This window comes from Tachypleus tridentatus, chromosome 1 (assembly GCF_004210375.1).
Source record: "Tachypleus tridentatus isolate NWPU-2018 chromosome 1, ASM421037v1, whole genome shotgun sequence".
NCBI lineage: Eukaryota > Metazoa > Arthropoda > Merostomata > Xiphosura > Limulidae > Tachypleus > Tachypleus tridentatus.
Window position 1 is genome coordinate 186,901,270 of NC_134825.1, and position 14,998 is coordinate 186,916,267.

A 14,998-nucleotide genomic window follows, 5' to 3' on the forward strand; every position below is an offset into this window, starting at 1 on the left:
TGGAATAGGAATCGTCAAAAAAGTTCAGAGAAAAGTTGAAACAAAATACAAATATTATATTTTCAAGCTTACAACTCAAGACTATAAAAACAAGTAAAAAAACTCGGCTGGAAATAGAGTCTATACTATTTCTGAAGCTAGAAATCTCTAATTCGACTCCATGTCTACAATACTTATCAATTTTAATAGAGTCAAGACAGGGACTTATGGGTTAGGAAAGTAATATAGACTCTATTTCCAGTCTAATTTGTTTACTGTTATAGAGCCCACAGTTGTAGACTTGAAAATATAATTTTTGCATTTTGTTTCAACTTTTCTCTGTACTTTTTTGACGATCCTTATTTCCATTATTGACTTAATAGTTTTTAATTACCTTGTTTCTTAAGTTTTTATACCTAATTATGGAGAATACATTTTAAGCTACACACGTGTATTCAGTTGAATGTTACAAGTTTTTCAACAATTTACTGCTGCACTGGCTTTTTCTCCACCCAGTCACTATTCACCGAGTTATGTGACTTTGTGTCTGATGTTTCGTGTAAACATGTGTTTAACAAGCACTAGTACAGAGAAAAACACTTACAGCAATATAGCGTATATTATGTAACTACAGCGATCTAAACAGAATTTCAATGTAAAATAATTAACTTTTCGAATATGTCACGGACATTTGCAGCGTTTCATGTAGTGTATCATATATCTCTTTAGGCTTAAGTGTAAAATACCCAGCCGATTTTGGTGTCATCATAATTAAATAAGCACTCAAAATGTTAATGAAGTAAGAAAATCAGTAGAATAAATCACTACTCACAAGAATAAAGAAATCTACCATAGTAATCGTCTACTGTTAAAAATCTTATTAAAATAGTTGCAGAAAACCGCGTAGAAACAATGAACAACAGGTAACTCGAGATATGATGAATTCTTAACTTGGCAGTTTCAAATAATGCGCCATAAGTTGCACAAATTATTTTTCAATTAATGTGCATTAGTGAAAAAACCTGATTTTTTCAATAAAAGAAAGTGAAAGACTTAGAGAATTTTTCACGACAAAAACCGAAGACATTTAAATTACTTTGACGTCACCCTATGATATACTCAATACTGAATTCATCACTGTTGTCCAGGTTTCAATAAAATATTCGTATCCGTTTCTTCTATAACGGCATAATAAGTAATAATAAGGCTAGAGATACTGTTATAAAGATGTATATATATATATATATTGGTTTACTCTAACAAAATGAAGCATTTTCGACTAGTATAACGGTGCTTAAATGTCGTTTATGTTTATTGTGATGCTTGAATAACTTCAATTTATGTTGGTAGTAAAGAACAAATTAAAATATTTTTGAGGATAGCAATCTCAAAATTCAGTAATCTACTTTAAAATAGTCTCTACAACATTTGCAAGAGTTTGTTTAGTAACTGTGCATAGATTTGGATGCAATATATGTAACCGTTTTTGCTGTGAGCTTTGGCGCTTGAATAGCTGGTTGCCAATAGAAGGTCTTGAGTGTTGTTTGAAGAACAAATGTTATTTTTGAGATGGCCTTTGCCTGTATATTCTATTAATATCTTTGTTCATTTCTCGGGCGATCCCTATTATAAATCATTGTCGTGAATCATGATAATAGGTTGACAAAGAGCGATTTATAAATCGCTGTTTCTTACATATTGTTATATTTTTGGTTTTGATTATCTGTATTGTGGTGTAAGTATTTCGCAGGGGTTAAAATTTACCAGTTTCTTTACCAACACGCAATTCTCCTTCACCTTCAAGAATCAACATAATAATAGTCTTATGACTTAATCAGGTTCATAGCCGTTAAATCAACATAATAATAGTCTTATGACTTAATCAGGTTCATAGCAGTTAAATCAACATAGTAATAGTCTTATGACTTAATCAGCTTCATAGCCATTTTTTTTTTTGTAGGCTTGTGAAGCAACAACAATAATAATATGATAAACAAATAGATGAATTTAACATTTTATTTAACAACTGGAGAATCAACATCTGTTATTATCAATATTTTAGCAGCCTGAGCCTTTGAGATAGAAGATCTTGAATGCAATTGTAAGAACAAGTCTGCTTTTTAAGATGGTTTTTGCACTGAGTTGTATTAAAAGTTTGTAATAATCTTGGGCGATCCCATTATGAACCACTATCGTATAGTTCATGGTAATAATTCATGACAAATTCTGTTTTATACAGCTGATTAAACCAGTAAAGTATTTATAGATACACCAATTTTTTTGATGTTTTCTTGCTCTACAAGTCGTCTCAACCCGAGACAACATGATTGATTATTTTAATATGAGAACTGACAAATAAGGAAATGTGACATACGAAACACGTTATCTCAGAATGATTCGAAACAAAAACAGGTTGATACTTAGTTTAAATATAACGTATTATGTGTTACATGTTCGATTGTTCTATACTGGAATCGAGCCCCGAATTTTAGAACTTATCATTGAGCCATATATACCTGTGTTCATTTCTCACTAACATTACTTCAGCAAGAGTTCTTTTTAATGAACTAAAAAGTGTTTCACTTTTTTTATTTCTATCACTGGTACAATGAAAAAAACAGTTTAACCGTCACTCAGTTTTGACATACCTGAAATAACAACTGTGATGTCCCCCGCTAGTACAGCGATAAGTCTACAGAGTTACAACGCTAAAATGAGGGGATGCGATTCCCCTCGGTTGTCTCAACAGATAGCTCGATGTGGCTTTGCTATAAAAACACACCCACCCACCGATCCAACAGCTCTAACAACTTATATTCTTCATTATCCTTGTTATAATACAATCGTTATAGATCTATTATATTATCAACTCTTTTAAACACAGATTTCAACTTTTACTCTCGGTGTAATTACAACACTGTAACATTGTCGTCGCTAACAACGCTGCCTTTCTTTTGTTTCGTTAATCAAGTAAAACCTGAGTTATTTATTTTTCTGTGATCATTATATTGCTCACATTGTTGGAATAAAAAACACTCACACCCGAACGGTATTAGAACTCAATAACTTTCTTCTTCTTCGTGTGGAGTGTTAGAACAACAAATTAGATATATATCGAGGTCTGAGGTTCGTTTGATGACGTCACATGAAGGTGATCAATACCCTCTGAAGAGCCCAATTCAATAAAACATGGCAGAAATTTCGATATGAGTCCTGAGGCTCACGTTGGAGAAGAATCCTGGGGGTGGGGGCTTTAACAAGTAAAATGTATTTTTACCCCACTCACGGGATGATATATTGTTAACAGCTGCATGAACAAGAAAGTATATGTTGAGAATATATGTTGAAGTTATACTGGAAAGACGTCCAAGCAAAATTACAGACGACTTAATGGTAAGTCTCTCTTGGAAATTTCTAGAAAGCGGCTTTAATGGGACAATTTTTTTTAATGTGGTTGATTGTTTGAGTTGGACGTTCATAACCACACATGAAGGAAGTGTATTTAATCGACCTTTTGTATGGTAGGTAACCTCACCTTACTAACTCGATTCAAGTCCACTGATGTTGCACGTTGAAGATCAAATCATAGAAGTTTGCTTTTTAACATCTGATAAGTACATTTTGCAAAAACAATAAAATAGAGAAATAGGCTTAACCGCACCCAAACTATAATACTGGAATTTCAACTGTAGCTTCCTTCTTTTTACTTATAAGATAACAATGGCGTACTGTGGTGGAATGATATGGTAATGAATTGTACACATGGGAAACGTTCTGTTAAGTGGAACAGTGTTTTTAATTTCAGATTGTACTTCTAGCTAGCATTCCTGAAACAGTTTTATTGATTTTGTTCTTTATCTCTTATTATTTTTGTACACTTGTCACGATGTGAGAGACAGAGAATTATATATTTTCCTTGTAAATTTAATCCAATGTAAAACTGAACAATGAGAGAGAGAAAATGCCTATATTATTATCTCTGTAAACTTGATCCAATGAGAGAGAGAGAAACTTATATTATTATCCCTGTACACGTGTTCTAATGATAGGGCGAAAACCTATATTATTATCTCTGTAAACTTGATCCAATGAGAGAGAGAGAAAACTTATATTATTATCCCTGTACACGTGTTCTAATGATAGGGCGAAAACCTATATTATTATCTCTGTAAACTTGTTTCAATGTCAGGGAAAAAAACCTATATTATTATCTCTGTAAACTTGATCCAATGAGAAAGAGAGAAAACCTATATTATTATCTCTCTAAACTTGATCCAATGAGAGAGAGAAAAAACCTATATTATTATCTCTGTAAACTTGATCCAATGAGAGAGAGAAAAAACCTATATTATTATCTCTGTAGACTTTATCCAATGAGAGAGAGAAAAAACCTATATTATTATCTCTGTAAACTTGATCCAATGAGAGAGAGAAAACCTATATTAATATCTCTGTAAACTTGATCCAATGAGAGAGAGAGAAAACCTACATTATTATCTCTGTAAACTTGATCCAATGAGAGAGAGAAAAACCTATATTATTATCTCTGTAAACTTGATCCAATAAGAGAGAAAAAAATCTATATTAAAATCTCTGTAAACTTGATCCAATGAGAGAGAGAAAAAACCTATATTATTATCTCTGTAAACTTGATCCAATGAGAGAGAGAAAAAACCTATATTAATATCTCTGTAAACTTGATCCAATGAGAGAGAGAGAAAACCTACATTATTATCTCTGTAGACTTGATCCAATGAGAGAGAAAAAACCTATATTATTATCTCTGTAAACTTGATCCAATGAGAGAGAAAAAACCTATTATTATCTCTGTAAACTTGATCCAATGAGAGAGAGAAAAAACCTATATTATTACCTCTGTAAACTTGATCCAATGAGAGAGAAGGAAAATTTATATTATTATCTCTGTAAACTTGATCCAATGAGAGAGAGAAAAAACCTATATTATTATCTCTGTAAACTTGATCCAATGAGAGAGAGAGAAAATCTATATTATTATCTCTGTAAACTTGATCCAATGAGAGAGAAAAAACCTACATTATTATCTCTGTAAACTTGATCCAATAGACTTGAGAGAGAAAAAACCTACATTATTATCTCTGTAAACTTGATCCAATAAGAGAGAGAAAAACCTATATTATTATCTCTGTAAACTTGATTCAATGAGAGAGAGAAAAAACCTATATTATTATCTCTGTAAACCTGATCCAATAAGAGAGAGAAAACCTATATTATTATCTCTGTAAACTTGATCCAATGAGAAAGAAAACCTATATTATTATCTCTGTAATCTTGATCCAATGAGAGAGAGAAAAAACCTATATTATTATCTCTGTAAACTTGATCCAATGAGAGAGAGAAAAAACCTATATTATTATCTCTGTAAACTTGATCCAATGAGAAAGAGAAAAAACCTATATTATTATCTCTGTAAACTTGATCCAATGAGAGAGAGAAAAAACCTATATTATTATCTCTGTAAACTTGATCCAATGAGAGAGAAGGAAAATTTATATTATTATCTCTGTAAACTTGATCCAATGAGAGAGAGAAAAAACCTATATTATTATCTCTGTAAACTTGATCCAATGAGAGAGAGAGAAAACCTATATTATTATCTCTGTAAACTTGATCCAATGAGAGAGAGAAAAAACCTATATTATTATCTCTCTAAACTTGTTTCAATGTCAGGGAAAAAAACCTATATTATTATCTCTGTAAAGTTCATCCAATGAGAGAGAGAAAACCTATATTATTATCTCTGTAAACTTGATCCAATGAGAGAGAAAAAAACCTACATTATTATCTCTGTAAACTTGATCCAATAAGAGAGAGAAAAAACCTACATTATTATCTCTGTAAACTTGATCCAATAAGAGAGAGAAAAAACCTATATTATTATCTCTGTAAACTTGATTCAATGAGAGAGAGAAAAAACCTATATTATTATCTCTGTAAACCTGATCCAATAAGAGAGAGAAAACCTATATTATTATCTCTGTAAACTTGATCTAATGAGAGAGAGCAAAAACCTATATTATTATCTCTGTAAACTTGATCCAATAAGAGAGAAAACCTATATTATTATCTCTGTAAACTTGATCCAATGAGAGAGAGAAAAAACCTATATTATTATCTCTGTAAACTTGTTTCAATGTCAGGGAAAAAAACCTACATTATTATCTCTGTAAACTTGATCCAATAAGAGAGAGAAAAAACCTACATTATTATCTCTGTAAACTTGATCCAATGAGAGAGAGAAAAAACCTATATTATTATCTCTGTAAACTTGATTCAATGAGAGAGAGAAAAAACCTATATTATTATCTCTGTAAACCTGATCCAATAAGGGAGAGAAAACCTATATTATTATCTCTGTAAACTTGATCCAATGAGAGAGAGCAAAAACCTATATTATTATCTCTGTAAACTTGATCCAATAAGAGAGAGAAAACCTATATTATTATCTCTGTAAACTTTATCCAATGAGAGAGAGAAAAACCCTATATTATTATCTCTGTAAACTTGATCCAATAAGAGAGAGAAAACCTATATTCTTGTCCCTGTAAACTTGATCCATTGAGAGAGAAAGAAAAAATATGACTGTTATAAGATGATCTATGGTAATATAGCTAGTAACTCATGTAGAAACCTTATCTTTCCATTAAATATAAATTATTTCAAAGTTTCAGTCTCATAAATATCGATCAATATGATAGAAAAATACATGTCCCTAACTTATTGTTATTTTCGTTTATGTTGCCAAAATAACTGCAGCAAACGTTGTTATATATTTAGAAATGACAGAAACGAAAGGTGTTCCTCTCGCTTCTTTGAATGTTTATTACTAAAAAAGAGAAACGATGAGCAAACATATTATATCGAATCCAGATCTGAAATGTCAATATCAGTTATACTGGGATAACAAGTACAGTGGGCTACCTATGTTGTGCCCACCACTGGTATTATAGTGTTATAAGTCTTCAGGCTTAGTAGTGATCACAGAGGAGGAGCAACTAAAGAGGTATCGTGTATAACAGCACAGTATTCTCTGAAAGTATGACAGTGACAGTGAATCAGTCACATGCTACGTGACATAATACGCGACATAATATTGTTTAATTTTTTTCGCTCTAATCAAGGTTCAGGTTCTGGGCATTTCTTACGTCCCGAGGTGAGAGAAGACACTACGACATGGAGTTTCGTTGACTAAGGAGACAAAACACTGAAGATTTGATAGTTGGTGTACCCACAAAATGTTAAAATAAAAGTTTATATGGATATCATTTTTCACACTCTCACGTGTTCTCTCCAGCCCTATGTTGGTGTTATTCCGTTATTAACTTTGTTTCACCCTGGAGGTTTCTTTCTCTAAGACACAGATTATTTTGTTGACACTTTCAAGTGTGCTGACATGAGCAGACAAGCTAGGTAACAGCAATAGCCATTGGTCAACAAGCAGCCAATAGTATATCTCTGTGTATAGGACCATCGGTTACTGTTAGTGGATGGACAGGATAGAAACATACATATATATTCGACTTCTTGTGTTGCCAATTTGCGATTGGTAAGGAGAAAAGAATGCGAGTTATTAGAGACGCGCTTGTGCAACTCCACGAAGTGATTGTGAAATGAAAAGGTTGGGAAGCTGTGATTACAGACACAAAGTTATTACTGCAACCGCGGTTTTCCTAGCTCTGAATGAAATCGATATCCGTTCAAGAGACATATCAGAGTTGTGTATATGTTGCACGTGTGACTTTAATAAAGTTGACAGCAGTGTTATTTAGGCTAGAGTAAATTCAAAACCACTTAGTGAAGGAAATGATCGAACACGTAATTTGTAATTGAAAGCAAGACTTTGAACTCTTCTAACACCATACTGGGTCATACTTTATGTCATTACAACAAGCTAGCTGATACAACCATACTGACTGTCCAGGAGAAGTCATTGTATTTCTTGTTATTACAACAAGCTAACTGATAACACTACTCTGACTGTCCAGGAGAAGTCATTGTATTTCTTTTTATTACAACAAGCTAGCTGATAACACTACTCTGACTGTCCAGGAGAAGTCATTGTATTTCTTGTTATTACAACAAGGTAGCTGATAACACTACACTGACTGTCCAGGAGAAGTCATTGTATTTCTTGTTATTACAACAAGCTAGCTGATAACACTACTCTGACTGTCCAGGAAAAGTCATTGTATTTCTTGTTATTACAACAAGCTAGCTGATAACACTACTCTGACTGTCCAGGAGAAGTCATTGTATTTCTTGTCATTACAACAAGCTAGCTGATAAAACTACTCTGACTGTCCAGGAGAAGTCATTGTATTTCTTGTTATTACAACAAGCTAGCTGATAACACTACTCTGACTGTCCAGGAGAAGTCATTGTATTTCTTTTTATTACAACAAGTTAGCTGATACAACCATACTGACTGTCCAGGAGAAGTCATTGTATTTCTTGTTATTACAACAAGCTAGCTGATAACACTACTCTGACTGTCCAGGAGAAGTCATTGTATTTCTTTTTATTACAACAAGCTAGCTGATAACACTACTCTGACTGTCCAGGAGAAGTCATTGTATTTCTTGTTATTACAACAAGGTAGCTGATAACACTACACTGACTGTCTAGGACAAGTCATTGTATTTCTTGTCATTACAACAAGCTAGCTGATAAAACTACTCTGACTGTCCAGGAGAAGTCATTGTATTTCTTGTTATTACAACAAGCTAGCTGATAACACTACTCTGACTGTCCAGGAAAAGTCATTGTATTTCTTGTTATTACAACAAGCTAGCTGATAACACTACTCTGACTGTCCAGGAAAAGTCATTGTATTTCTTGTTATTACAACAAGCTAGCTGATAACACTACTCTGACTGTCCAGGAGAAGTCATTGTATTTCTTGTCATTACAACAAGCTAGCTGATAAAACTACTCTGACTGTCCAGGAGAAGTCATTGTATTTCTTGTTATTACAACAAGCTAGCTGATAACACTACTCTGACTGTCCAGGAGAAGTCATTGTATTTCTTTTTATTACAACAAGTTAGCTGATACAACCATACTGACTGTCCAGGAGAAGTCATTGTATTTCTTGTTATTACAACAAGCTAGCTGATAACACTACTCTGACTGTCCAGGAGAAGTCATTGTATTTCTTTTTATTACAACAAGCTAGCTGATAACACTACTCTGACTGTCCAGGAGAAGTCATTGTATTTCTTGTTATTACAACAAGGTAGCTGATAACACTACACTGACTGTCTAGGACAAGTCATTGTATTTCTTGTCATTACAACAAGCTAGCTGATAAAACTACTCTGACTGTCCAGGAGAAGTCATTGTATTTCTTGTTATTACAACAAGCTAGCTGATAACACTACTCTGACTGTCCAGGAAAAGTCATTGTATTTCTTGTTATTACAACAAGCTAGCTGATAACACTACTCTGACTGTCCAGGAAAAGTCATTGTATTTCTTGTTATTACAACAAGCTAGCTGATAACACTACTCTGATTGTCTAGGACAAGTCATTGTATTTCTTGTTATTACAACAAGCTAGCTGATAACACTACTCTGACTGTCCAGGAAAAGTCATTGTATTTCTTGTTATTACAACAAGCTAGCTGATAACACTACTCTCATTGTCTAGGACAAGTCATGTATTTCTTGTTATTACAACAAGCTAGCTGATAACACTACTCTGACTATCCAGGAGAAGTCATTGTATTTCTTGTCATTACAACAAGCTAGCTGATAAAACTACTCTGACTGTCCAGGAGAAGTCATTGTATTTCTTGTTATTACAACAAGCTAGCTGATAACACTACTCTGACTGTCCAGGAGAAGTCATTGTATTTCTTGTTATTACAACAAGCTAGCTGATAACACTACTCTGACTGTCCAGGAGAAGTCATTGTATTTCTTGTCATTACAACAAGCTAGCTGATAAAACTACTCTGACTGTCCAGGAGAAGTCATTGTATTTCTTGTTATTACAACAAGCTAGCTGATAACACTACTCTGACTGTCCAGGAGAAGTCATTGTATTTCTTGTTATTACAACAAGGTAGCTGATAACACTACACTGACTGTCTAGGACAAGTCATTGTATTTCTTGTTATTACAACAAGCTAGCTGATAACACTACTCTGATTGTCCAGGAGAAGTCATTGTATTTCTTGTCATTACAACAAGCTAGCTGATAAAACTACTCTGACTGTCCAGGAGAAGTCATTGTATTTCTTGTTATTACAACAAGCTAGCTGATAACACTACTCTGACTGTCCAGGAAAAGTCATTGTATTTCTTGTTATTACAACAAGCTAGCTGATAACACTAATCTCATTGTCTAGGACAAGTCATGTATTTCTTGTTATTACAACAAGCTAGCTGATAACACTACTCTGACTGTCCAGGAAAAGTCATTGTATTTCTTGTTATTACAACAAGCTAGCTGATAACACTACTCTGATTGTCTAGGACAAGTCATTGTATTTCTTGTTATTACAAAAAGCTAGCTGATATATTGTCATTACAACAAACAAAAGCTACTGAAACATTATACTAACTGTCTGGGAGAAAACGCGTACTTCGTGTAATTAAAATGAGAGTAACATTCTGTAAAACTGTAGCCCTGTAACATATAATATCTTGTTGTAAAACTATAGCTCTGGAAAGGTATAATATCTGATTTATGTGATATATTGCTGTGAAACTATAGCTCTAAAACATCTATTACCTGGCTCCTATGATATATTCCTATAAAATTATATTATTAGAGAACATTTAATATTTCTTCATATATCTTGCTGTAAAACTATATTACTGAAAAACTAATGCATGGTTTATATCTCTCTCTGTGAAAGTATACCACGGGAAAATCTAACATCTAGTTTATATGATATATCTCTTTAAAACTATAGTTTTAGAAAACATCTAATATGTAATTTATATGATATCTGGATATAATTTCACATTACTGAAAAACATCAAATACCTAGTGAGGGAAGTAATAAGGCACACAAATAAGGCAAAAGTAAAAAGAAAAATTTACCACAACATTGAGAACACACATCAAACTATAACCGAAAACACCCAAATTAGAAATAAATAAATCAGAAAACATTATAAAAGTAACTAAGTAATGGAAAATACCGCTGAAACTACACGTTGAGAGAAACCATTATATATGACTTCAGTTCCTGATTAGAATAACAGTAGACTAAGTTAAGCCTTCTTTACAACAGTAGACTAAGTTAAGCCTTCTTTACAACAGTAGACTAAGTTAAGCCTCCTTTACAACAGTAGACTAAGTTAAGCCTCCTTTACAACAGTAGACTAAGTAAAGCCTTCTTTACAACAGTAGACTAAGTTAAGCCTTCTTTACAACAGTAGACTAAGTTAAGCCTCCTTTACAACAGTAGACTAAGTTAAGCCTTCTTTACAACAGTAGACTAAGTTAAGCCTTCTTTACAACAGTAGACTAAGTAAAGCCTTCTTTACTTGGGAAAGTATTACAAAATGGTTGCAAAAACTGTTTTGGAGTGAACATCGTTTTTGTACTGACACCTGCATAACACTTCAATATTTTTGTCTATTTCAAAATTTCACCCAAAAGTTACACGAGGACTATTTTAATAATTTCACCCAAAAGTTACACGAGGACTATTTTAATAATTTTCAACCGAAGAAGGCATTTTCTCACATGCACCTACACCCTGCTCCTTCCCAAAACTACTGTTTACTGACAGTCACTCATGAATCTAGAGTACAGAGTGAACCATCAACCCTCAGATCCATGTTTTGGATATGTTCACAAATATGCCACTTCCAGACAAGTTTCTTAAATAACTTTAGATCAACTGTTTGTTTCACACCACTCGGTCAAGTAACTGTTTGTTATACATCACTTGGTCAAGTAACTGTTTGTTATACATCACTAGGTCAAGTAACTGTTTGTTATACATCACTAGGTCAAGTAGCTGTTTGGTATACATCACTAGGTCAAATAGCTGTTTGTTATACATCACTAGGTCAAGTAACTGTTTGTTATACATCACTTGGTCAAGTAGCTGTTTGGTATACATCACTAGGTCAAATAGCTGTTTGTTATACATCACTAGGTCAAGTAACTGTTTGTTATACATCACTAGGTCAAGTAACTGTTTGTTATACATCACTAGGTCAAGTAGCTGTTTGTTATACATCACTAGGTCAAGTAACTGTTTGTTATACATCACTAGGTCAAGTAACTGTTTGTTATACATCACTAGGTCAAGTAGCTGTTTGTTATACATCACTAGGTCAAGTAACTGTTTGTTATACATCACTTGGTCAAGTAACTGTTTGTTATACATCACTAGGTCAAGTAACTGTTTGTTATACATCACTAGGTCAAGTAACTGTTTGGTATACATCACTAGGTCAAGTAACTGTTTGTTATACATCACTAGGTCAAATAGCTGTTTGTTATACATCACTAGGTCAAATAGCTGTTTGTTATACATCACTAGGTCAAGTAACTGTTTGGTATACATCACTAGGTCAAGTAACTGTTTGTTATACATCACTAGGTCAAGTAGCTGTTTGTTATACATCACTAGGTCAAGTAACTGTTTGTTATACATCACTTGGTCAAGTAACTGTTTGTTATACATCACTAGGTCAAGTAACTGTTTGTTATACATCACTAGGTCAAGTAACTGTTTGTTATACATCACTAGGTCAAGTAGCTGTTTGGTATACATCACTAGGTCAAATAGCTGTTTGTTATACATCACTAGGTCAAGTAACTGTTTGTTATACATCACTAGGTCAAGTAACTGTTTGTTATACATCACTAGGTCAAGTAACTGTTTGTTATACATCACTGCAGCAAGTCATGGTTTGTACTGCAGCACTGGAACAAGTTTCTATTTCTGTTACAATAAATAACTATCTATACTAGAATCCAAGAACAAGCCACAGTTTGTTAAAGCATTTCACACCGGTTAAGTAACACTAAACTAAATCGTTCTTTAAAGAAATCACAAGAGCTGGTGCATATACTTGAGAATTACAGAAGTCATCGTACCGATTAAACTAACACAGAGAGACACCTATAGCACTTCTATTTTACATATCATTTGATTTGTCGTATTACCAGTGGTTTTACTAGTAATTCAACTCGCCTCAGGTCTGTAGCCAGCTTTATAAAACAATATGGTTTACAAATTAGATTACACTTTGTAACATGGAACATACGAAGTGTCCTACCACAAGTAATTTACATTACCCGTTAGAAAGCATTAGGTTATGGAAATAAAAAATAAGATAAAGTGCTTTTGTTAGCGTAAAACAGTAACAGTACCGGACATTGCCCGGATTTGATTGTTTCCAGTATCACCATGTAGTAAAGTTTACATACAGCAAGTGCAAATGGACTTTTTTTTTCCACGTGAGACCAGCAATGTCCTACCTTGGTGTCGTTCCATTGAAGAGTCAACTGGTATTCTGGGAGAATATCGGGAGACGTATTGATGTGGTTCAATGCCAGAGTAACTGCTGGGATGACTCCACGCCCAATTTCTCCTTGTGGAACCTTGTGGCTTACTGGAAAGAATCCACCTATCTGCAGTTGCAGAGGACCAGATGCGCCCACTTGTAGCACGAACCAGAGTCCAAGACTTATTAGCCAATGAGTTTGACCCTCGGTTATTGAGGGCCTCGCACTCATACTGAAACTAGATTAACCCTAACCTGAAGTCGGAATTACAGAAAAAATAACTCAGTCTTAGCAAAAAGATAACAGTCTTAGCTGTTAAAATACGAGGGTTTGCACTAGAAAATTGAATGCACAGTAAATGTTGCTAATGTTTAAGCCAATAGCTTATCGGGAATTTTTATATTCCGAATTCTCACAGATGAAAATAAAAAAAAGAACACACGATGAAACGCAACAGCGTTCCACCTTTTATATGAAGTTCTTTTAGCAAAGGAAAAGGACCGAAATGTAGCGTGACGTACTCTCTGGCACGGGCTCGTTCGCACTGAGGCCTGGGCATCAATAAGTCTTGGATTCGTCTCGATAGAGGTCGCTAGAAGAGGAGCTCTAGTTAAATTAACTCGGTATAATAGATACACGAATATAAAATGTAAAAGTGGTGATGATAGCACTAACACCCTACGAAATATTAGCGGAATGCATTAAATGTTGTTCCAGAGCGGTATTAAGTCATACAATAACAGTGAAGACGAGGTAACGATTTCTTAATTTCTTACTGAAGCTATAAGGGTTAAGAATTTCCTTATGTTACAGGTGATACTAAAATAGCGTGTGTGTGTATTTTCTTATAGCGAAGCCACATTGAGCTATCTGCTGAGTCCACTAACGGGAATCAAACCCCCGATTTTAGCGTTGTAAATCCGAAAGGGAGACGATATTAAAATAGATAGATGGTGATCTTTATCTTATCAGATGAGAGGAAAATATTATGTCGTCATATAAGAGAGACAGGTTACGCCATTAGATAAGAGACAAAAAAGAAATATACCCGGTTTGTTTGGAAATTTCGCACAAAGCTACTCGAGGACTATCTGTGCTATCCGTCCCTAATTTAGCAGTGTAAGACTAGAGGGAAGGCAGCTAGTCATCACCACCCACCGCCAACTCTTGGGCTACTCTTTTACCAACGAATAGTGGGATTGACCGTCACATTATACACCCCCACGGCTGGGAGGGCGAGCATGTTTAGCGCGACGCGGGCGCCAACCCGCGACCCTCGGATTACGAGTCGCACGCCTTACGCGCTAGGCCATGCCGGGCCTAAATATACCCCGATGATTTCTTCACAAAGCACTGGACATTACTGACTTAATTTGCTAAAACAAATTATAAAATTGAAATACTAATATTCTCGTATAAATAATGATAATATTTAGATAAGCACGTACTGTAAGCTTAGAAGACTGAAACTAATTATCCAGGTTACTGTGACAGACA

At 34.1% G+C, this 14,998-nt stretch overlaps 1 protein-coding gene across 2 annotated transcripts in view; it reads right to left on the reverse strand.

Moving 5' to 3' along the window:
* Positions 1-14,033, reverse strand: part of LOC143232168 (gamma-aminobutyric acid type B receptor subunit 2-like) — a 291,391-nt gene extending 277,358 nt beyond the window's left edge. For both annotated transcript variants that reach the window (XM_076467285.1, XM_076467277.1), the window contains exon 1: positions 13,475-14,033. In XM_076467285.1, coding sequence (XP_076323400.1) covers positions 13,475-13,732 — 258 coding nt within the window. In that variant the 5' untranslated portion in view covers positions 13,733-14,033. The remainder of the gene's footprint in view (positions 1-13,474) is intronic.
* Between the last annotated feature and the right edge of the window lie 965 nt (positions 14,034-14,998).